This window comes from Salvelinus namaycush, chromosome 9 (genome assembly GCF_016432855.1).
Source record: "Salvelinus namaycush isolate Seneca chromosome 9, SaNama_1.0, whole genome shotgun sequence".
Lineage (NCBI taxonomy): Eukaryota > Metazoa > Chordata > Actinopteri > Salmoniformes > Salmonidae > Salvelinus > Salvelinus namaycush.
Genome location: NC_052315.1, coordinates 4,942,418 through 4,967,761, shown reverse-complemented (window position 1 = coordinate 4,967,761; position 25,344 = coordinate 4,942,418). Strand labels below are relative to the sequence as shown.

Genomic DNA, 25,344 nt, shown 5'->3' with positions numbered 1-25,344 from the left:
ACTACTATAAAGCCCTGATTGGTGGAGTGTCAGCTCTAGGAAGCGCCTTTCTGGTTCCAAACGTCTTCCATTTAAGAATGATGGAATCCACTGTGTTTTTGGGGACCTTTAATACTGCAGACATGTTTTGATACCCTTCCCCAGATCTGTGCCTCAACATAATCCTGTCTCGGAGCTCTACGGACAATTCCTTCGATCTCATGGCTTGGTCTTTGCTCTGACATGCACTGTCAACTGTGGGACCTTATATAGACAGGTGTGTGCCTTTCCAAATCATGTCCACTCAATTGAATATACCAGGGGCGCAACTTTCACTGGGAACTGGGGGGATATGTCCCCCCCCACATTCTGAAATTGCATTTTTGTCCCATCCAGTTTTATAATTGGAATGTGATACAAAATGAGGCAATGGTGTGCTTTAGGACCATGCAGACACCTCCGAGCAGTCAAGTAGGCTGTTTATCGGACTAGATAAAAACATTTTTTTACAGGTACTCCCCCCCACTTCTAAAACCAAAGTTGCACCCCTGTAATGCACCACAGGTGGACTCCAATCAAGTTGTAAAAACATCTCAAGGATGATAAATGGAAACAGGATGGGCCTGAGCTCAATTTCGAGTCTCATAGCAAAGGGTCTGAATACTTATGTAAATTAGGTATTTCTGTTTTTTTTAATTTTATGAATTAGCTAAATAAAATAAATATATAAATATATATTTTTTGCTTTGCCATTATGGGGTTTTGTGTGTAGATTCATGAGGACAACAATACATGTATTCCATTTGAGAATAAGGCTGTAATGTAACAAAATGTGGAAAAGGGGAAGGGGTCTGAATACTTTTAGAATGCACTGTATATATAGACTGACCCGTCTCAGTGTCTATATAGACTGACTCGTCTCAGTGTCTATATAGACTGACCCGTCTCAGTGTCTATATAGACCGACCCGTCTCAGTGTCTATATAGACCGACCCGTCTCAGTGTCTATATAGACTGACCCGTCTCAGTGTCTATATAGACCGACCCGTCTCAGTGTCTATATAGACCGACCCGTCTCAGTGTCTATATAGACCGACCCGTCTCAGTGTCTATATAGACCGACCCGTCTCAGTGTCTATATAGACCGACCCGTCTCAGTGTCTATATATACCGACCCGTCTCAGTGTCTATATAGACCGACCCGTCTCAGTGTCTATATAGACTGACCCGTCTCAGTGTCTATATAGACTGACCCGTCTCAGTGTATATATAGACTGACCCGTCTCAGTGTCTATATAGACTGACCCGTCTCAGTGTCTATATAGACTGACCCGTCTCAGTGTCTATATAGACTGACCCGTCTCAGTGTCTATATAGACTGACTCGTCTCAGTGTATATATAGACTGACCCGTCTCAGTGTCTATATAGACTGACCCGTCTCAGTGTCTATATAGACTGACCCGTCTCAGTGTCTATATAGACTGACCCGTCTCAGTGTCTATATAGACTGACTCGTCTCAGTGTATATATAGACTGACCCGTCTCAGTGTCTATATAGACTGACCCGTCTCAGTGTCTATATAGACTTACCCGTCTCAGTGTCTATATAGACTGACCCGTCTCAGTGTCTATATAGACTGACCCGTCTCAGTGTCTATATAGACTGACCCGTCTCAGTGTCTATATAGACTGACCCGTCTCAGTGTCTATATAGACTTACCCGTCTCAGTGTATATCATATAATTTGTTCGTTTTTGAATGATGAGCGTGTTACTAACTAGGTAACAAAACGGTAAGAGAATTCAAAGCATAAATCAAAAGAATATGACTGCATTTTCTCTTACCAAGTAGTGTGTTGAAATTAAGATTTCAAATGATTGGTTTGAAAATATACATACTGTACTCTTCACTGTTACAAAATGTTTTTCATCGTACAAAATGCTGCATGTTTCCTTAAAATTACTGAGAATACAACTAAACACTTCCCCAGCAAATCAACCATGGTGCATTCTGATTGAAATAACATTACTGTGTTTAAAAAAAATAATGGATGAGAGAGTCACCTACAAGGCGTTGTTGGCATATAATTATTTATTGAAATATGAGGAAAAAGTCCATCAGCTTTGAAAGAACTCCCCAGACCAGGAAGTGACATGAAAGGGTGGCAGTATGGCAGCGCGGTGGGGGGGGGGGGGGGGGGGGGGGTCATAGACAAGTAGAGGGTCAGCACGTTCAAGAGTGGTGCGTGTGTTTGAGGACATCCAAGGCAGCTGCAGAACTTTACCAGAACCCGCAGAATGAGAATGGACTGATAGAGATGGTCAATCAATACACACAGTTAATTATGGAAGCAGATTCATGCCAAAACAAATATAAAAATAAAAACATTAAAATAAATGTATATTTGAGTGTTGTTTTTCAATATCAGTGTTTTTGTTTTTCACCATAGTGCATCGTTAAAAAGACTTGATCGATTTTGACATCGATGACTTAAATGCAGACGATCATATACAATATATACTTGACAGGTTTGTGTGTATCACAAATGATTGGGGACCTTATGAAGTCAGTGTTTGGTAAAAGTGTGTAAGACAACAGTAATATAATTCTACAAACTGACATTACAAAATGCCAAACTTCAGGTAGGCTGGGGGGGGGGAAAACTGTTTGTTCAGTTACGACACATCACAGGTAACCACGGCTCAAACTTCTGGACGGCTGGGGGGAAAATCTGTTTGTTCGTTCAATTGCGACACATCACAGGTAACCACAGCTCAAACATCTGGACGGCTGGGGGGAAAAGCTGTTTGTTCGTTCAGTTACAACACATCACAGGTAAGCACAGCTCACGGGACCAATGCCGTCTTTGGTATAGAACAAACGGCACAGAAATGTGAAGCTAGTTGAAATTCAATACGAAACAACTGATGCAAGGACAGTGTCAGTCATACCCATTAACTTAAATACAATAATTACACTCCCCTACATATTTATTGAGACAATGAAGCTACATTTTAAAATTTGTATCAATACTCCAGCCTTTTAGATTTTAGATAAAATGTTTAATGTAAGGCGACAGAACAGTCAGCTTTTATTTGAGGGTATTTTCATACAGTCAGGTCCATCATTATTGGTACCTTTTTGATCAAGATAATTTTGACCCCTAGTTTTTTTATAAAACAATGTATTATTAATTGTTAGACAAAATATATTTCTCTGAGCAATTGTTTTAGTATAAAAGAATGATGGAGTAAAAAGACACATTTTACATTTTCGCTTCACTGTCCAAATATATTTGGAGAGGTGTGTATTTTTTCTAATTTAAAGCTCAGACTCCTAATAGACAATTAATAAAAACTAAATTACGGAGATCATTATGAAGATCATTGTTTTGTTCCTGAACTGCATCGATAATAAGTAAAAAAACATAACATGCAACACTAAACAAATATATTTGGATTTGTCGCCTTGTGCTTATAACACACAAAAGGACAAAACCAAGATGCAATAAGTTATTTTCATTTTTAAGCGTAACCAGTGACATATACCGAAAGGTAGAACATTGAAAAATAATTTTAAAAAGTTCAACAAAAAACAAGTGCCCGAAACTCTTACACAGTATGCAAAAACATTTGAATGCCAACAGAAAAAAACTGTTAGAAATGACATTTTAAGTGAGATTCCTTTCTGATTTTTTGTGTCTCACAACATAATTAAGTACTGGTTAAAGAAACAACTAGAAATAAACGGTATAACACTGTACACACCAAAGAAAGCACACCAGAATCTATTTTGTGTTTTTTGTTTTTTTCTGTAAATCATTGCTTTGCAATTTACTTCCTCACAGTTCTCTTCCACGGGACAGCTTGAACGTAAACACATCTTGAATTATTGAATTTTTAAAATGTATATAACCTTTAATACTTTATATATATTTGTACATAATTTCATTCACATCTGCACGGTTAGCTAGCATGGTAATGAAATAAGGCAAGACTCACATGACTGTGACATCACAAATTTATAATACTGATAGTTAAGGTTTTGTTACATTTTTGTTTGATGTTCTGCAGCAAGCTTTGGTCTGTTCAGACAAAAGGCAGAGTTTCTCCTCCTGGGGGGTACAACCATAAAATTATTTTCTAATTACTTATCTATGGTGTGTAAAATGTGTTTTACTTATGTAAAGAACCGTTTTGGGAAGGTTGGAGGGAGATTATAGGGTGGTTACAAAGAGGAGCATCAATGACCAAGAGGAGGAAATAACTGCCATTTTCTAAAATGTTTTTTTATATCTTATCTTTTTTTGTTCTGTCAAGTTTTCATACATTTTGTTCTTTGTGGTTTTTTTATTTTTATTTTTTTAACGAGGGATCAAAAAATACTTACTGACCATCATATGAGTCTCTGTCAGGGTCTGACCTTTTCAGCTGTTTTCTATTGCTGTCTGTCTGTCTGTCTGGCCTATTAGCCATGCAGACTGTGTGTCTTTGAACCAGGTGACGAAAAGAGACTCTTGCCCAGCTGACAGGCTGCTCTGGGCTGCCCAATACAGTACCCAATACAGCCCAATACATTACCAACCCTGCCAACCATGGGCCAGTCTAAAAAAAGAGTGCTCTAAATTCCTTCAGCCAAAATCCCTGCTCCCCTTTGAAGCCCTCACCACAGACATCATAGGGTCTGTGATCATAAGGTGGTTGGCTCTCTCTCTCTCTCTCTCGTCGTTGCTCAAAACCCTTTAACAGTGTGAGAGGTTTAGAATACTCATTGGTTTTGTTCCTTCAGTTACAGTCCGTTGGTCCTTGTATCACCTTGATGGTTTGTGTTTTTATTAAAAACAGACAAAAGGTATCTTCCATGTCCCATGAGACAAATGGACAGTTCTCAAGCATTTCAGCTGTTTCTCTCCGTCTCTGGAAGATTTACCCAGAGCTCCAGACGCATCTGTCTTAGAGTGAAGGGATGTGTGTGTGTGTGTGTGTAATATATATGCATATTGTATGCATTTGAACGCGTGTGTGTGTGTGAGTGTGTGCCTAAATGTGTTTGTATGTGTGTGCTCGCGTGTGTGTGTGTGTGTATGTGTGTGCACAGCATGTGGAAGTGTGGGTGTCCATTTCTGCATGTCTTTACGATAAATGAGAAGGACGGATGCCTCCTGCCCCAGAATCACTAAGTCTAACTTTAACATGGGAGGAGTCTGTTCTGGGTCGGTTTCTGTTCTGCAGGTAAGGACTTGGTCCGAACCAACAAAACAGCCAAATGATCAGGATCCCATCTGCAGTCTCATCAGGCTCTCTTGGCGTGTAGCATCTCGATAAGCAGGTTGTTGCAGGGCACGTCTCCGTTCAGGTGCTTGTAGTAGAGGTACTCCTCGGCCTGGAGGCTGATGGCCCGGATCTCAGGCAGCCGCAGGAGCAGCTGGCCAAACCTGTCTGTCTGCTGGGGGTAGTTGCACATAACGTAGTCCAGCAGCACCGCGTTCACCTGCTCCTGGACGCTCTCCACCAGGTGGAAGTTCTCCAGGTTCTTCACGTCTGGAAAGAGGAAGAGGGGAGAATAGGAAACGGTGGTTAGCATGTTGAGGTAACTGAAATTGTCAATATCAACAAAATAGTGGTTTTACGTTTATCAATTATTTCTCAGACGCAAACCTGCAGACATCACATGATACCCTTAGACTGAGTTGAGGTCCTAAAACGTGCCCTAAACGTACACCTTAATGAAACTATTGAAGTGTCTATCATGTCAGTCACGGAAAGTAGCCAAAGAAACTAAATGGGCGACATCACAACATCATGTTTACGTTTAGTTCACATAAAATGTAGATAAGATGGACATTTTCAACCCTTAGTAAATGCTCTGATCAAGAGACTGAAACAAAGGGAGCAACGTGGTACTCTGGGATGATTTTTAATCAAAGACCGAATTTTAAAAAAAAAGATTCAAAATTCACACCCCCTGTATATTTTCCCCTCCGGATCCTCACGAGAATAAGATGGAAAGAGAATGAAATGAGAAGAAAAAAAAAAAAAATCCTCTGAGAGTCTCTCCCCAGGAGTATATGAATTATATAGGTCAGCATTACAGCCAATCGCAGACTCTTTAAGACTCATCCTTCCCCATTTTAAAATGAAACACCTAGACAACTGTACTCATGGAGTTACATTGTATGGACATGTACGACAACATTTGGAATTGGAATCAAATCTGTAAAAGCTTCTGTGTGACGTACATTTTATATACAAAAGTATGTGGACACCCCTTTCAAATTAGTGGATTTGGCTATTTCAGCCACACCCGTTGCTAACAGGTGTATAACAACGATCATACAGCCATGCTGTGTCTCCATAGACAAACATTGGCAGTAGAATGGCCTTACTGAAGAGCTAGGTGACTTTCAACGTGGCACCGTCATAGGATGCTACTTTTCCAACAAGTAAGTTCGTCAAATTTCTGCCCTGCTAAAGCTGCCCTGGTCAACTGTACGTGCTGTTATTGTGAAGTGGAAACGTCTAGGAGCAACAACGGCTCAGCCGTGATGTGGTTAGGCCACACAAGCTCACAGAACAGGACCGCCGAGTGCTGAAGCGCGTATCGCATAAAAATCATCTGTCATCGAATGCAACACTCACTACCGAGTTCCAAACTGCCTCTGGAACCAAAGTCAGCACAATAACTGTTCATCGGGAGCTTCATGAAATGGGTTTCCATGGCCGAGCAGCCGCACACAAGCCTAAGATCACCATGCGCAATCCCAAGCGTCGGCTGGAGTGGTGTAAAGCTCGCCGCCATTGTACTCTGGAGCAGTGGAAACGCATTCTCTGGAGTGATGAATCACGCTTCACCATCTGGCAGTTCAACAGACGAATCTGTCTTTGGCGGCTGCCAGAAGAACGCTACCTGCCCGAATGCATAGTGCCAACTGTAAAGTTTGGTGGAGGAGGAATAATGGTTTGGGGCTGTTTTTCATGGTTTGGGCTAGGCCCTTTAGTTCCAGTGAAGGGAAATCTTAACGCTACAGCATACAATGACATTCTAGATGATTCTGTGCGTCCAACTTTGTGGCAAACAGTTTGGGGAAGCACCTTTTCTGTTTCAACATGACAATGCCCCCGTGCACAAAGCGAGGTCCATACAGAAATGGTTTGTCGAGATCGGTGTGGAAGAACTTCACTGGCCTGCAAAGAGCCCTGACCTCAACCCCATCAAAAACATTTGGGATGAATTGGAACGCCGACTGCGAGCCAGGCCTAATCGCCCAACATCCGTGCCAGACCTCACTAATGCTCTTGTGGCTGAAGGGAAGCAAGTCCCTGCAGCAATGTTCCAACATATAGTGGAAAGCCTTCCCAGAACAGTGGAGGCTGTTATAGCAGCAAAGGGGGGACCAACTTCATATTAATGAGCTCACTCAGGTTGAGCTCTGGGAGGCCCTGTTCTCTCCGTGCTAATAGAAAGTGATGGGGTTGTCATGTCGGGCTGAAACACACACTAAGAACAGCCCTCCCACCCCGCCCAGCCAACACTACTGAAATGATCAGCCTCCTTGCTACTGACACACACACACAGGCTCCATATATCTAATGCTACCATGTATCTAATGTTACCATGTATCTAATGTTACCATGTATCTAATGTTACCATGTATCTAATGCTACCATGTATCTAATGTTACCATGTATCTAATGCTACCATGTATCTAATGCGACCATGTATCTAATGCGACCATGTATCTAATTCTACCATGTATCTAATGCTACCATGTATCTAATGCAACCATGTATCTAATGCTAACATGTATCTAATGCTACCATGTATCTAATGCTACCATGTATCTAATGCTACCGTGTATCTAATGCTACCATGAATCTAATGCTACCATGTATCTAATGCTACCATGTATCTAATGCTACCATGTATCTAATGCAACCATGTATCTAATGCTAACATGTATCTAATGCTACCATGTATCTAATGCTACCATGTATCTAATGCTACCATGTATCTAATGCTAACATGTATCTAATGCTACCGTGTATCTAATGCTACCATGAATCTAATGCTACCATGTATCTAATGCTAACATGTATCTAATGCTACCGTGTATCTAATGCTACCATGTATCTAATGCTACCATGTATCTAATGCTACCATGTATCTAATGCTACCATGTATCTAATGCAACCATGTATCTAATGTTACCATGTATCTAATGTTACCATGTATCTAATGCTAACATGTATCTAATGCTAACATGTATCTAATGCTACCATGTATCTAATGTTACCATGTATCTAATGTTGCCATGTATCTAATGTTACCATGTATCTAATGCTAACATGTATCTAATGCTACCATGTATCTAATGTTACCATGTATCTAATGCTACCATGTATCTAATGTTACCATGTATCTAATGCTACCATGTATCTAATGCGACCATGTATCTAATGTTACCATGTATCTAATGTTACCATGTATCTAATGCAACCATATATCTAATGCAACCATGTATCTAATGCAACCATGTATCTAATGTTACCATGTATCTAATGTTACCATGTATCTAATGTTACCATGTATCTAATGCAACCATGTATCTAATGCTACCATGTATCTAATGCGACCATGTATCTAATGTTACCATGTATCTAATGTTACCATGTATCTAATGCTACCATGTATCTAATGTTACCATGTATCTAATTCTACCATGTATCTAATGTTACCATGTATCTAATGCTACCATGTATCTAATGTTACCATGTATCTAATGCTAACATGTATCTAATGCTACCATGTATCTAATGTCACCATGTATCTAATGTTACCATGTATCTAATGCTAACATACATGCTTCAAGCTGCATACTGGACCCTATTCCAACTAAACTACTGAAAGAGCTGCTTCCTGTGCTTGGCCCTCCTATGTTGAACATAATAAACGGCTCTCTATCCACCGGATGTGTACCAAACTCACTAAAAGTGGCAGGAATAAAGCCTCTCTTGAAAAAGCCAAACCTTGACCCAGAAAATATAAAAATTTATCGGCCTATATCGAATCTTCCATTCCTCCCAATTTTTTTTGAAAAAGCTGTTGCGCTGCAACTCACTGCCTTCCTGAAGACAAACAATGTATACGAAATGCTTCAGTCTGGTTTTAGACCCCATCATAGCACTGAGACTGCACTTGTGAAGATGGTAAATGACCTTTTAATGGCGTCAGACCGAGGCTCTGCATCTGTCCTCGTGCTACTAGACCTTAGTGCTGCCTTTGATACCATCGATCACCACGTTCTTTTGGAGAGACTGGAAACCCAAATTGGTCTACACAGACAAGTTCTGGCCTGGTTTAGATCTTATCTGTCGGAAAGATATCAGTTTGTCTCTGTGAATGGTTTGTCCTCTGACAAATCAACTGTACATTTCGATGTTCCTCAAGGTTCCGTTTTAGGACCACTATTGTTTTCACTATATATTTTACCTCTTGGGGATGTCATTCGGAAACATAATGTTAACTTTCACTGCTATGCGGATGACACACAGCTGTACATTTCAATGAAACATGGTGAAGCCCCAAAATTGCCCTCGCTAGAAGCCTGTGTTTCAGACATAAGGAAGTGGATGGCTGAAAAAGTTCTACTTTTAAACTCGGACAAAACAGAGATGCTTGTTCTAGGTCCCAAGAAACAAAGAGATCTTCTGTTGAATCTGACAATTAATCTTGATGGTTGTAAAGTCGTCTCAAATAAAACTGTGAAGGACCTCGGCGTTACTCTGGAACCTGATCTCTCTTTTGACGAACATATCAAGACTGTTTCAAGGACAGCTTTTTTCCATCTACGTAACATTGCCAAAATCAGAAACTTTCTGTCCAAAAATGATGCAGAAAAATTCATCCATGCTTTTATTACTTCTAGGTTAGACTACTGCAATGCTCTACTTTCCAGCTACCCGGATAAAGCACTAAATAAACTTCAGTTAGTGCTAAATATGGCTGCTAGAATCCTGACTAGAACCAAAACATTTGATCATATTACTCCAGTGCTAGCCTCCCTACACTGGCTTCCTGTTAACAAGGGCTGATTTCAAGGATTTACTGCTAACCTACAAAGCATTACATGGGCCTGCTCCTACCTATCTTTCCGATTTGGTCCTGCCGTACATACCTACACGTACGCTACGGTCACAAGACGCAGACCTCCTAATTGTCCCTAGAATTTCTAAGCAAACAGCTGGAGGCAGGGCTTTCTCCTATAGATCTCCATTTTTATGGAATGGTCTGCCTACCCATGTGAGAGACGCAGACTCGGTCTCAACTTTTAAGTTTTTACTGAAGACTCATCTCTTCAGTGGGTCATATGATTGAGTGTAGTCTGGCCCAGGAGTGTGAAGGTGAACGGAAAGGTACTGGAGCAATGAACTGCCCTTGCTGTCTCTGCCTGGCTGGTTCCCCTCTCTCCACTGGGATTCTCTGCCTCTAATCCTATTACAGGGGCTGAGTCACTGGCTTACTGGTACTCTTTCATGCCGTCCCTAGGAGGGGTGCGTCACTTGAGTGGGTTGAGCCACTGACATGATCTTCCTGTCTGGGTTGGCGCCCCCCCTTGGGTTGTGCCGTGGCGGAGATCTTTGTTGGGCTATACTCGGCCTTGTCTCAGGATGGTAAGTTGGTGGTTGAAGATATCCCTCTAGTGGTGTGGGGGCTGTGCTTTGGCAAAGTGGGTGGGGTTATATCCTTCCTGTTTGGCCCTGTCCGGGGGTATCATCGGATGGGGCCACAGTGTCTCCTGAACCCTGCTGTCTCAGCCTCCAGAATTTATGCTGCAGTAGTTTATGTGTCGGGGGGCTAGGGTCAGTTTGTTATATCTGGAGTACTTCTCCTGTCTTATCCGGTGTCCTGTGTGAATTTAAGTATGCTCTCTCTAATTCTCTCTTTCTCTCTTTCTTTCTCTCTCTCGGAGGACCTGAGCCCTAGGACCATGCCTCAGGACTACCTGGGATGATGACTCCTTGCTGTCCCCAGTCCACCTGGCCGTGCTGCTGCTCCAGTTTCAACTGTTCTGCCTGCGGCTATGGAACCCTGACCTGGTCACCGGACGTGCTACCTGTCCCAGACCTGCTGTTTTCAACTCTCTGGAGACAGCAGGAGCGGTAGAGATACTCTGAATGATCGGCTATGAAAAGCCAACTGACATTTACTCCTGAGGTGCTGACTTGTTGCACCCTCGACAACTACTGTGATTATTATTATTTGACCATGCTGGTCATTTATGAACATTTGAACATCTTGGCCATGTTCTGTTATAATCTCCACCCGGCACAGCCAGAAGAGGACTGGCCACCCCTCATAGCCTGGTTACTCTCTAGGTTTCTTCCTAGGTTTTGGCCTTTCTAGGGAGTTTTTCCTAGCCACCGTGCTTCTACACCTGCATTGCTTGCTCTTTGGGGTTTTAGGCTGGGTTTCTGTACAGCACTTTGATATATCAGCTGATGTAAGAAGGGCTTTATAAATACATTTTATTTGATTTTGATTTAACATGTATCTAATGCTATCATGATTCTAATGCTACCATGTATCTAATGCTAACATGTATCTAATGCTACCATGTATCTAATGCTACCATGTATCTAATGCTACCATGTATCTAATGCTAACATGTATCTAATGCTAACATGTATCTAATGCTACCATGTATCTAATGCTAACATGTATCTAATGCTAACATGTATCTAATGCTAACATGTATCTAATGCTAACATGTATCTAATGCTAACATGTATCTAATGCTACCATGTATCTAATGCTAACATGTATCTAATGCTAACATGTATCTAATGCTACCATGTATCTAATGCTACCATGTATCTAATGCTAACATGTATCTAATGCTAACATGTATCTAATGCTACCATGTATCTAATGCTAACATGTATCTAATGCTACCATGTATCTAATGCTACCATGTATCTAATGCTAACATGTATCTAATGCTAACATGTATCTAATGCTTACAAGGCTATGATATGTCCTACTGTTTTTTGGCCAGTCAGAACATATAGTCAGCATGTATTAATTACAGTCATTTAGCCGACCGTTTTCATTCTCAGAGTGGAAATGTTGTTTGCAAAGTTCATAACCTGCTTACACTTTGGTTTATTTCATCAACATAATTTACGAGTTTAGTAAAAAAAAAAAAAAAATTGTCTTTTGTTTTGAGTGCTCCATGTAAGCAATGAGTATGTGTCTGGTTTCTCTGTCCTGATAACGTTGAGGGAGCGTCTGACTCTGAGCACACATGGAAGTATCTGGCCTGCTGCACATTTGGGGATATCTGATTTCTGATTGTCTTAACTCACCACGTCCACCACTAATATTAAATCAAATCAAATTACATTGTATTTGTCACATGTGCCGAACACAACAACCTTACCGTGAAATGATTACTTACAAGCCCTTAACCAACAATGCAGATTATTTTTTTTAAGTATGTAAGAAAATATTTTCTACAAAAAATAAATGTATAATAAAATAAAATATAGTTAAAAAAAAATTAAACAATAAAATAACAATATTGAGGCTATATATATATACACAGGGGGTACCAGTACTGAGTCAATGTGTGAGGGTACAGGTAAGTCGAGGTAATTGAGGTAATATGTATATGTACATGTACAATAGGTAGAGGTAAAGGGACTATGCATAGATAATAACCAGAGAGTAGCAGCAGCGTAAAAAAAGGGGGTCAATGCAAATACTCTGGGTAGACCTTTGGTTAACTGTTTAACTTGATGATGATGATGCTATGATGATGATTCTATGATGATTCTATGATGATGATTCTATGATAATTCTATGATGATTCTATGATGATGATGATTCCATGATGATGATTCTATGATAATTCTATGATAATTCTATGATGATTCTATGATGATGATTCTATGATGATGATTCTATGATGATGATGATTCTATGATGATGACTATGATGCGCTGCACTGCTCTATTACAGTGTGTGTGTGTGTGTGTGTGTGTGTGTGTGTGTGTGTGTGTGTGTGTGTGTGTGTGTGTGTGCCTGTGTGTGTGGGTGCCTGTGTGTGTGTGTGTGTGTGTGTGTGTGTGTGTGTGTGTGTGTGTGTGTGTGTGTGTGTGTGTGTGTGTGTGTGTGTGTGCCTGTGTGTGTGGGTGCCTGTGTTTGTGTGTGTGTGTGTGTGTGTGTGTGTGTGTGTGTGCTTGTGTGTGTGGGTGCCTGTGTTTGTGTGTGTGTGTGTGTGTGTGTGTGTGTGCCTGTGTGTGTGTTCACACTGACCCCTATGTGACACAGAAAGGCTAAATAAGGCTAAGAGGAGGGCTCTGCCACTGACAAAAGACCCTCCAAACAAACACAACATGCTTTTTCCTGCCTGCTGCCACTCTGTGCTCTGTCTGTCAGACCCCCCATCAACAGCTCCCAAATGAGCTCAAACCAATTGACCCGGTCAACAGAAAATAGGACTGTGAAGTACGGTGTACATATTAGGACATACATAAGTGGATGTATGACTCTGTCCCAATATGGACATAGCATAGAGACTAAATTATGTGTGGACTGTGGTGATGTATGCACTGTTTCCCATATCACTTTTTCAGGGTCGAGTTCATTATGACAGGGTTTTCCAAACTTTTTTTGCTTTGCGACCCCAAAAATTGAGGTGTCTTTTGAGTTGCGACCCACCATAAGGGTCGAGTGGTGAAAAAACACAAGTTAAAAAATAGACGAATAACCTCTTCTTCAAAACATTTAACTGAATGTAGACTTCAGTATGGTCTCTTGTGACCAATTTGAATACATTTATTGTGTAATTATGAATTATTTGTAAGAATGCAGGGTTTTTTTCTGAATCAAACAGGGCCGTGCCAATGGGCTGAAGTCTGTCTGGGCCTTGATCAAGAACACCAAGGCCCTCATTTTTGGAGCTGAGAGAAAATGTTGCAGTTTAAAGAAAATGTTCTATAATTCTACACATTTTGACATTGCTAATGCTGTGTTCTTACGCTCAAACATTATCACAACATCAACGAGGGCCTGAATGTCTAGCTTTTATTTTGGTGATTGTATATTCTCAAAGATTATAGTCTATAATTTAAAAAAAAGTATTGCTTAATACCTCTCTGGCCAACATCCAGTGAAAAGGCAGAGAGCCAAATTCAAATAATTGACTATAAAAATTTAACTTTCATGAAATCACACATTCAATATACCAAATTAAAGCTACACTTGTTGTGAATCCAGCCAACGTGTCAGATTTCAAAAATGCTTTACGGTGAAAGCAAACAATGCTATTATCTGAGGATAGCACCCCAGCTAACAATCACAGACCATCATATTTCAACCTTCCAGGCGCGACACAAAACGCAGAAATAAAGATATAATTCATGCCTTACCTTTGACGAGCTTCTTCTGTTGGCACTCCAATATGTCCCATAAACATCACAAATGGTCCTTTTGTTTGATTAATTCCGTCGATATATATCCAAAATGTCCATTTATTTGGCGCTTTTGATCCAGAAAAACACCGGTTCCAACTTGCACATCGTGACTACAAAATATCTAAAAAGTTACCTGTAAGCGTTGTCCAAACATTTCAAACTACTTTTGTAATACAACTTTAGGTATTTCTTAACATAAATAATCGATAAAATTGAAGACGGGATGATCTGTGTTCAATACCGGAGGAAAACAATGTATAGCATGCTTTCTGGTCACGCGCCTCTAACAAACAGTACACTTCACTGAAGCCTCATTCTGAACATGGCTACTTCTTCATTTCTCAAAGGAAAAACCTAAACCAATTTCTAAAGACTGTTGACATCCAGTGGAAGCGATAGGAACTGCAGGAAGGTCCTTTAGAAATCTGGATTCCCAATGAAAACTCATTGAAAAGAGAGTGACCTCAAAAAAAAAGAATCTGAATGGTTTGTCCTCGGGGTTTTGCCCGCCAAATAAGTTATGTTATAGTCACAGACATGATTCAAACAGTTTTAGAAACTTCAGATTGTTTTCCATCCAATACTAATAATAATATGCATATATTAGCATCTGGGACTGAGCAGGAGGCAGTTTATTCTGGGCACGCTTTTCATCCAAACGTGAAAATGCTGCCCCCTATCCTAGAGAAGTTAAATGACTAAAACCAAATAGAAAGTAACACTGAATGCGTTTTTCCATCCTGATTTTTTTTTTTTTAAACAACATAAATATTTAAAAAATTGCGATGCACAAAAATGTCATCCCACAACCCACCTGGATCACGGCCGCGACCCACAACTTGGTCCCGTCCCACAGTTTGGTAACCACTGCATTAGGATACAAAAAACAAAGTCCAGGTGTTTCAATCCATTTTCTTCCGTTTGGTGCCTAATGAACACAACCCAGCTGTCCTTGATGAAGACACTGACAATATGGTGACTATTTTGACAATATGTGGACAATCTCGATTGACAATACGCTGTATCATTGTCTGTTATAAATGTGACCTCGATGATTCAGAGGGGACAAGACAGGCTTAGTGTCACGACTTCCGCAGAAGTCGGTCCCTCTTCTTGTTCGGGCGGCGTTCGGCGGTCGACGTCACCGGCTTTCTAGCCATCGCCGCTCCACCTTTAATTTTCCATTTGTTTTGTCTTGTTTTCCCGCACACCTGGTTCACATTCCCTCATCAGACTAAATGAATATTACCCTCTGTTTCCCCCATGTCTGTGTGTGGAATTGTTCTTCGTGTAGGGTGTTATGCTACAGGCTGGTTTGCGCTAGGTTTGTCTCAAACCTAGGTTTGTTTGTTTTGTTTAATCCAGTTCATGTTACCGTGGTTGTGCTTTGTGCTGCTTTGCCTGTGCCTTTGGGCCAGGGTGTATATTAAAGTTCTCTTGTTATCACCCATCTCTGCTCTCCTGCGCCTGACTTCCCGGCAACCAGTCACTCACCCCGTTACAGTTAGCTTGATCACTGGCAAACACATGAAATGTTTCCATGGTTTTATTGTAAGACATTGCTCTAGGTGTACGTATGTGCATGTGTGCATGTGTGCGTGCGTGTGTGTGTGTGTGTGTGTGTGTGTGTGTGTGTGTGTGTGTGTGTGTGTGTGTGTGTGTGTGTGTGTGTGTGTGTGTGTGTGTGTGTGTGCATCCCAAAACTACAGAGATTTACAGCCCAATGTCTCTGTAAGGCTAATTAGAGAAATGTTTTGCAAAAAAAAAGCACATTTTAATTGCTAATTCTTGTCAGGCTCCTTTTGAAAAAAATTATGAAAGGGGCTCAACAAAGCACACTGATGATCGATGACAATAGCTTGATCTCTTTTCTCCTGCAAGCAAACCCACAGGTTTGCAGTGCAAGGAATTATCCCCAATTTCGTCATTCATCAATAGCGAGAAAGAGGGCTTGATGATGCCGTGGCGATGAAGGGAGGTTGTATTGTTGAATCATTCTGATTACCCCTAGCCCAAAAGTCAGGTTGGAGCTAAGTACCACGGTGAGCACTCCTCCACTCCTCCTCTCCTCCTCTCCTCCTCCACTCCTCCTCTCCTCCTCTCCTCCTCCTCCACTCCTCCTCTCCTCCTCTCCTCCTCTCCTCCTCCACTCCTCCTCTCCTCCTCTCCTTCCATTGAGTCACTAAGGGACTAATTATCAATCAGCCCAGTATACTCCAGCACCACGCTCAGTGCACAGATGGAAACCCTGAGGTCCTGTGGAATACACTGGTTCATTTGACAAGCGATCTATGTTACACACACTGTGGGGCGGGGGGGGGGGGGGGGGGGGGGTGCTCTGGTTAGGAACGCATCTGACCAAGAAATTACACTGCCAGGGGTAAGCGTTTTTCTCTCTGACCATTTCTGCTGTAGAACTGTTACTAAACATATGAATGACAAAAATAAAAATAAAGGACAAGAAGAACAGGACGGATTCATATCAAGAGAAACAGTATTTACAAATGGTTGTTTTTGGGCTATAGCAATCAACACATACATCACAAACAAATATGATATTCATCACCTAATCTTCAATACTTTAGTCATAAAAATAACTGTCAATAAAGCTTACATAACAATGTGTCCTACAAGCAACTAAATGTGTGAGTGAACAATGAGCCAATCTGTTAGTGCCGTTCAGGGGAGTAAGGTTTCTAACCTCAAGGGTCTTTTCCTGGTTAAATTAAGGTTACATTTAATAAAATGACCAATCCCTGCTAGGAATCACATGACCTCTCCATTCTACTTCTAGGCTATCACTGCAGTGACAACTTTGCATCTTTAAAACGGTGAGATACACGGAGCATAACAAACATTAGGAACACCTTCCTAATATTGAGTTGCACCCCCTTTTGCACTCAGAACAGTCTGAATTCGTCTGGGCATGAACTCTACAAGGTGTTGAAAGCGTTCCACAGGGTGGCTGGCACATGTTGACTCCAATGCTTCCCACAATTGATGTCCTTTGGGTGGTGGACCAGTCTTGATACACAAGTGAAACTGTTGAGCGTGAAAAACCCAGTAGGGTTTCATTTCTTGACACACTCAAACCGGTGCGCCTGGCACCTACTACCATACCACAAAGGCATTTAAATATTTTGTCTTGCCCATTCACCCTCTGAATGGCACACACACACAATCCATGTCTCAATTGTCTCAAGGCTTAAAAATCCTTCTTTAACCTGTCTACTCCCCCTTCATATACTCTGATTGAAGTGGATTTAACAAGATTCACCTGGTTAGTCTATGTTATGGAAAGAGCAGGTGTTCCTAATGTTTTGTACACTCAGTGTGGAACTATATGACTATGAAATCACTGCTGTCAATCATTCCTGTATTCATCATTTTTTTGTACCTTTTATCTAACTAGACAAGTCACCTGCTAACCTGCTGGCCTGACTTCCAGGACGGGTCCAATCAGGCAGGGGGGCGGTCCTGTCAGGGAACCCACTGACCCCCAGCACCCAGGTGGGAAGGAGGCGGCCCTGGGACGGTGAGGTGCGTGTGTGTATGGGGGGGGGGGGGGGGGGCGGCTGATGCTGGAAACAGGGCAGAAAGAGGAGGGCAATGTCCGCACGGTCAACTCCACGGCCCAGTGTGGTGACGTTTCTACTGCTGAGATGTTTCTATTGCTGAGTCACTGGGTGAGTAGCGCTGTACACACACTGCATGTTGTTTCCACTGACGGGAACTGTTGATGTTCTACACACAAATACCGGTTAACGCATACCCACTCACTGAAACCCATACCCACTCACTGAAATGCATACCCACTCACTGAAACGCATACCCACTCACTGAAACGCATACCCACTCACTGAAACGCATACCCGCTCACTGAAACCCATACCCGCTCACTGAAACACATACCCACTCACTGAAACGCATACCCGCTCACTGAAACACATACCCACTCACTGAAACACATACCCACTCACTGAAACGCATACCCGCTCACTGAAACACATACCCGCTCACTGAAACGCATACCCGCTCACTGAAACACATACCCACTCACTGAAACACATACCCACTCACTGAAACGCATACCCACTCACTGAAACGCATACCCACTCACTGAAACGCATGCCCACTCACTGAAACGCATGCCCATTCACTGAAACGCATACCCACTCACTGAAACGCATACCCACTCACTGAAACGCATGCCCACTCACTGAAACGCATACCCACTCACTGAAACGCATACCCACTCACTGAAACGCATGCCCACTCACTGAAACGCATGCCCGCTCACTGAAACGCATGCCCGCTCACTGAAACGCATGCCCGCTCACTGAAACGCATACCCGCTCACTGAAACGCATACCCACTCACTGAAACACATACCCACTCACTGAAACCCATACCCATTCACTGAAACGCATACCCACTCACTGAAACCCATACCCACTCACTGAAACACATACCCGCTCACTGAAACGCATACCCACTCACTGAAACACATACCCATTCACTGAAACACATACCCGCTCACTGAAACGCATACCCACTCACTGAAACACATACCCACTCACTGAAACGCATACCCACTCACTGAAACACATACCCACTCACTGAAACACATACCCGCTCACTGAAACACATACCCGCTCACTGAAACGCATACCCGCTCACTGAAACACATACCCGCTCACTGAAACACATACCCACTCACTGAAACACATACCCACTCACTGAAACACATACCCACTCACTGAAACGCATACCCACTCACTGAAACACATACCCGCTCACTGAAACGCATACCCACTCACTGAAACGCATGCCCACTCACTGAAACGCATACCCGCTCACTGAAACGCATACCCACTCACTGAAACACATACCCACTCACTGAAACCCATACCCATTCACTGAAACGCATACCCACTCACTGAAACCCATACCCACTCACTGAAACACATACCCGCTCACTGAAACGCATACCCACTCACTGAAACACATACCCATTCACTGAAACACATACCCGCTCACTGAAACGCATACCCACTCACTGAAACACATACCCACTCACTGAAACGCATACCCACTCACTGAAACACATACCCGCTCACTGAAACACATACCCGCTCACTGAAACGCATACCCACTCACTGAAACACATACCCGCTCTCTGAAACACATACCCACTCACTGAAACACATACCCACTCACTGAAACACATACCCACTCACTGAAACGCATACCCACTCACTGAAACACATACCCACTCACTGAAACACATACCCACTCACTGAAACACATACCCGCTCACTGAAACGCATACCCGCTCACTGAAACGCATACCCGCTCACTGAAACACATACCCGCTCACTGAAACACATACCCGCTCACTGAAACGCATACCCACTCACTGAAACACATACCCACTCACTGAAACGCATACCCACTCACTGAAACGCATACCCACTCACTGAAACACATACCCACTCACTGAAACGCATGCACGCACACGCACACACAAACATGTTCTACACTTCCTTGTTTCCTCCAATGGGCCGTCGCCATTGATCTGCCATAAAGATACAAGGTTGTATATACAGTACACACACTCTTTGCCAACACTGTCACGCTCCACTGTACCGCTGGCTGATAACAGTAGAGCACATGGCTGTCTGGACAAGGGCCCTCTGGGAAATCTGGGAAATAAATTATGAAAAATATATTTTGGATTTATTTTCATTAAATGATTACGTACAGTGATTATTAAAAAAAAAATAAGACTGCATGGGGGGCTTTGAAGGGATAGTTCAGTGATTTGACATTTTAGTCAATTAGCAAACGCTCTTATCCAGAGCGACATTGAGGAACAATTAAGGTTAAGTGCCTTGCTCAAGGGCACATTGTCAGATTGTTCACCTAGTCGGCTAGGGATTCGAACACTTTCAATATTTCTTTCTTACCTTAAAAGGAGAGGAGAAGATTTGAATGAGAGAATTGGGAATGCATTGCACTATTCAAAATGACACCAATGCCCAATTCTACCCCACTCCAACCAGACTCAACCAGACAGTGTGTAATCAATAATACACACACACACACACACACACACACACACACACACACACACACACACACACACACACACACACACACACACACACACACACACACACACACACACACACACACACACACACACACACACACACACACACACACACACACACACACACTTTGCATCGTTGGAATCTTAATTAATCTCCCTGTCTTTCCTTCCTCCCTTGCCAGGTAGGGCACAGTCAACTCCACTACTTGCATTAGCCATGGGCCCCCGTCCTCAAACCTTCTGGCCCCCCTTCCTCACCCATTCTGTCCCCCCTTCCCTCCCTTCTTTATCCCCTCTCCAGGCGGAACAAAGTGTCTTTCAATGAGTCGACCTTTTAGGGCACAGTCCCACTCCCCAGCCTGTGCTCTCTCACCTCTTTAATGCCATCAGAATTCAATGAGCTGTTATTAACCTCTAGCGCTAACACAGCTAGCGCTAACAAGGCTAGCGCTACATGGTTAGAGTTAATACAGCTAGCGCTAACACATCTAGCACTACATGGTTAGAGTTAATACAGCTAGCGCTAACACATCTAGCACTACATGGTTAGTTAATACAGCTAGCGCTAACACATCTAGCACTACATGGTTAGTTAACATAGCTTGCTCTAACACATCTAGCACTACATGGTTAGCGCTAACACATCTAGCACTACATGGTTAGTTAATACAGCTAGCGCTAACACATCTAGCACTACATGGTTAGTTAATACAGCTAGCGCTAACACATCTAGCACTACATGGTTAGTTAACATAGCTTGCTCTAACACATCTAGCACTACATGGTTAGCGCTAACACATCTAGCACTACATGGTTAGAGTTAATACTAACCTAGCAAGCCCAATCAATTGGCCACTTTGAAAATAATCAAATGCTAGGCAGCAATTGTGTTGACAGAAGGAAACAAAATGTGATTTTGTTTTTATAAAAAGCAGGTAAAATAAATGTAAAGGTATACGTTGTTATGCAAATGTGCCTTGCTGTGAAAAAACTTTTCAAAACGTTGTTCATTTGTTGTCTTTCTGATGTAACCTGTGTTTAGTCTTTAAAGTTTTGAGGAGGAGGAGACTGGTAAGGAGTTCATATGAAGAACAAACAACAAACTGTCCCTCTTCCCCCCTCCCATTCTCTCTCCTACCCTTCCCTTCTCTCTTGCCGATGGGTATTGGTGGTTCGGGTGATGACGCTGGTGAGGGGAGTAACTGGTTTGCATTCAGCATGTACTTCCACTGTCCCGGCTAATTACATGCGCACGAGAGAGAGAGAGATAGAGAGAGAAAGAGAGAGAGAGAGAGAGAGAGAGAGAGAGAGAGAGAGAGAGAGAGAGAGAGAGAGAGAGAGAGAGAGAGAGCGGGGGCACGTCAAAACCTCCTTGTTTATGATAAAGTGACAGAAAATCATTGGGGGGTCAAGTATCCCCCTCTCCCCCTAAACTCCCGGAGCAGCAGAAATCCTGCCCAGTGTAAACTTCGACACCTAATGAGACCATTAATGGCCAGCTCCAATCAATATATTTCTCTCATTCTTTTTCGGACAAAATTTGAATGAATAATTCAACAAGAGTGCCGGGGGATGTATATTTTCTGTGCGAAGGACAGTTAATCCATAGTGTCATTTTTTCTCTCTCTTTTTCCTCACTCTTCACACATCCTGTTCCCCCTCTTCTTCCTGTTTGATGATGGAACAGAAAGGGGAGAATGCTGACTAAAGGAAGTGGTTGTATTTGTATCTTTTTCACACCTTTTATCTCTCTCCCTCTGTCTCTCTTTGTCTCTCTCTGTTTGTGATTTTAGTCCCCTGTCACGTGACGTGGGAGTTGACTTTAGTGTAAATTGGAGGGTCATGTATTCGGCTTCGTTGGTCACCGTGGTCTCCTGTACCTCGGGGGGGTATTGCAACATGGCATGTTTGGTCGTTTCCTGTCGATGTCGGCTTGATTTACAAGAGCATTGCTTCATTGAGTCTTTCCCGTGTAGCGAAGGGTGTAAATAATAAAATAAATTAAAAACAGCATAACAGGGGGAATCTAAGAAACAACTCGTATGGAGAAAAACAAATACAATATTCAATCAATCAGGGTCTCTTGCTTTGTTATTGATAGGTTGTCAGGAGCTGCACTGAAGGAGAAAAGTATTGCAAATCTGTCAGAAATCGTTTTCCTGATCACACCAGTTTTGGCTCGGGTGATTTGCAATAGCAAAGACAGTGAGTTGAAAGACGCTATCAGGAATGAGGGATCAGAGAGAGGGTATAACAGACAGAGCCGACTACTTGGCAGAGGAAACTCTCGTATGTCCATCTCCTATAACACTGGCCACAGTATTGAAGTGAACAGTCTTACACTTCTAAATAATGCCTGGAATAACAAATGCCTATGGACACCAATGACCCCAACGGCAGGTGCCACCACTGCTCCAAGACAGCTTCATAATATCATGTCCAAGTGACCCCAACGGCAGGTGCCACCACTGCTCCAAGACAGCTTCATAATATCATGTCCAAGTGACCCCAACGGCAGGCGCCACCACTGCTCCAAGACAGCTTCATAATATCATGTCCAAGTGACCCCAACGGCAGGCGCCACCACTGCTCCAAGACAGCTTCATAATATCATGTCCAAGTGACCCCAACGGCAGGCGCCACCACTGCTCCAAGACAGCTTCATAATATCATGTCCAAGTGACCCCAACGGCAGGCGCCACCACTGCTCCAAGACAGCTTCATAATATCATGTCCAAGTGTGGGCGTGGCTAAGTCCTAGAACACACACCAGTGGAGGCTCCTCTGAGGAGGAAGGGGAGGACCATCCTGCTCGGTGAATTTCATTTAAAAATAAACAAGGTATCCTTTTTAGATAAAACTATACTACAGTAGCCTCAGCAGCACTCTGTAGGGTAGCACCATGGTGTAGCCGGAGGCTAGATTCTGACCTCCCCTGTGTACATTGACTTCAATACAAAACCTAGGAGTCTCATGGTTCTCAGCCCCTTCCATAGACTTACACAGTAATTATGATAACTTCCGGAGGATGTCCTCCAACCTATCAGATCTATTGCAGCACGAACCCTCATTCATCACAGAATCTATTTCACCGATCGATAAGACAGAAACTGCAAGTGTCCCTCTGCTTTCCTGTTTTATAATAAACTGACAGGCTTGTAAGGTCTAGGAGGTCTAGGAGGGAGAGGAACACTTTCTCCCTGCACCAACATCTGTAGCTCACGCACCCCTAAATCATACCTGGCGGGTGGAAGAGGAGGAGGAGAGGAAGGAGAGCTGAGGAAGAGGAGGAGAGGAAGGAGAGGGGAGGAAGAGGGGAGATAGGGAAAATATTTGTTTTACTGAGAACTTTACAGGACATTTGTCTACTCAGTGTGGCCCCTGCATGGCCCACTAAAACTGGGCAGTATGTTGATGCGGACAAAGCGGACAAAGATTACAGGACATTCGCTGTCGTACTTCTCTACCTGTCGTCTGGAGGGAGAGTTAAGAGTCTGCGTTAAATTCTACTGCGTCCAAACAGACATAATAATAATCAAATAATTTGATGGGTGCTTATTTTTGTCCTATTTCAAACATGTTCATTATTAATACCCAGGTGCTAGGCTGCCAGACACCTTTTATTATGGTTACTGACCAGTGCAGGCTTCTATTTCTCATCAGGTTGGTAGTGGATCGGACTGTAGTCCAGTCAGGCTTCTATTTCTCATCAGATTGGTAGTGGATCGGACTGTAGTCCAGTCAGGCTTCTATTTCTCATCAGATTGGTAGTGGATCGGACTGTATTCCAGTCTGGCTTCTATTTCTCATCAGGTTGGTAGTGGATCGGACTGTAGTCCAGTCAGGCTTCTATTTCTCATCAGGTTGGTAGTGGATCAGACTGTAGTTCAGTCTGCCTTCCAGTTCTCATCAGATTGGTAGTGGATCAGACTGTAGTTCAGTCTGCCTTCCAGTTCTCATCAGATTGGTAGTGGATCGGACTGTAGTTGAGTCTGGCTTCTATTTCTCATCAGGTTGGTAGTGGATCGGACTGTAGTTGAGTCTGGCTTCTATTTCTCATCAGGTTGGTAGTGGATCAGACTGTAGTTCAGTCTGGCTTCCAGTTCTCATCAGATTGGTAGTGGATCGGACTGTATTCCAGTCTGGCTTCCAGTTCTCATCAGATTGGTAGTGGATCGGACTGTAGTCCAGTCAGGCTTCTATTTCTCATCAGGTTGGTAGTGGATCAGACTGTAGTTCAGTCTGGCTTCCAGTTCTCATCAGATTGGTAGTGGATCGGACTGTATTCCAGTCTGGCTTCCAGTTCTCATCAGATTGGTAGTGGATCGGACTGTATTCCAGTCTGGCTTCTATTTCTCATCAGGTTGATAGTGGATCGGACTGTATTCCAGTCTGGCTTCCAGTTCTCATCAGGTTGGTGGTAGATGGGGCTGTAATCCAGTCAGGCTTCCAGTTGTTGCAGCATGAACTGACATGTTGTCCACCCAATCAAAGGATAAGAGAATGAATCTAGTACTGAAAGCATAATCTACAGCTAGCTAGCACTGCAGTGCATAAAATGTGGTGAGTAGCTGACTCAAAGAGAGAGTAGTTGAACAATGGCCTATTTATTGAAGTTGAACAATGGCCCATGGCCTATTTATTGCCTTACCTCCCTAATCTTACTACATTTGCACACACTGTACATACATTTTCTATTGTGTTATTGACTGTACGTTTGCTTATCCCATGTGTAACTCTGTAGTTTTTGTCACACTGCTTTGCTTAATCTT

General features: G+C 42.7%; 1 protein-coding gene across 1 annotated transcript in view; it reads right to left on the bottom strand.

Moving 5' to 3' along the window:
- Positions 1-2,052: 2,052 nt before the first annotated feature.
- The window catches only part of LOC120053604 (nuclear receptor subfamily 5 group A member 2-like), a 40,865-nt gene continuing 17,573 nt past the window's right edge, over positions 2,053-25,344 (bottom strand). Inside the window, exon 2 of the mRNA XM_039000745.1 lies at positions 2,053-5,520. Coding sequence (XP_038856673.1) covers positions 5,273-5,520 — 248 coding nt within the window. The 3' untranslated portion in view covers positions 2,053-5,272. The remainder of the gene's footprint in view (positions 5,521-25,344) is intronic.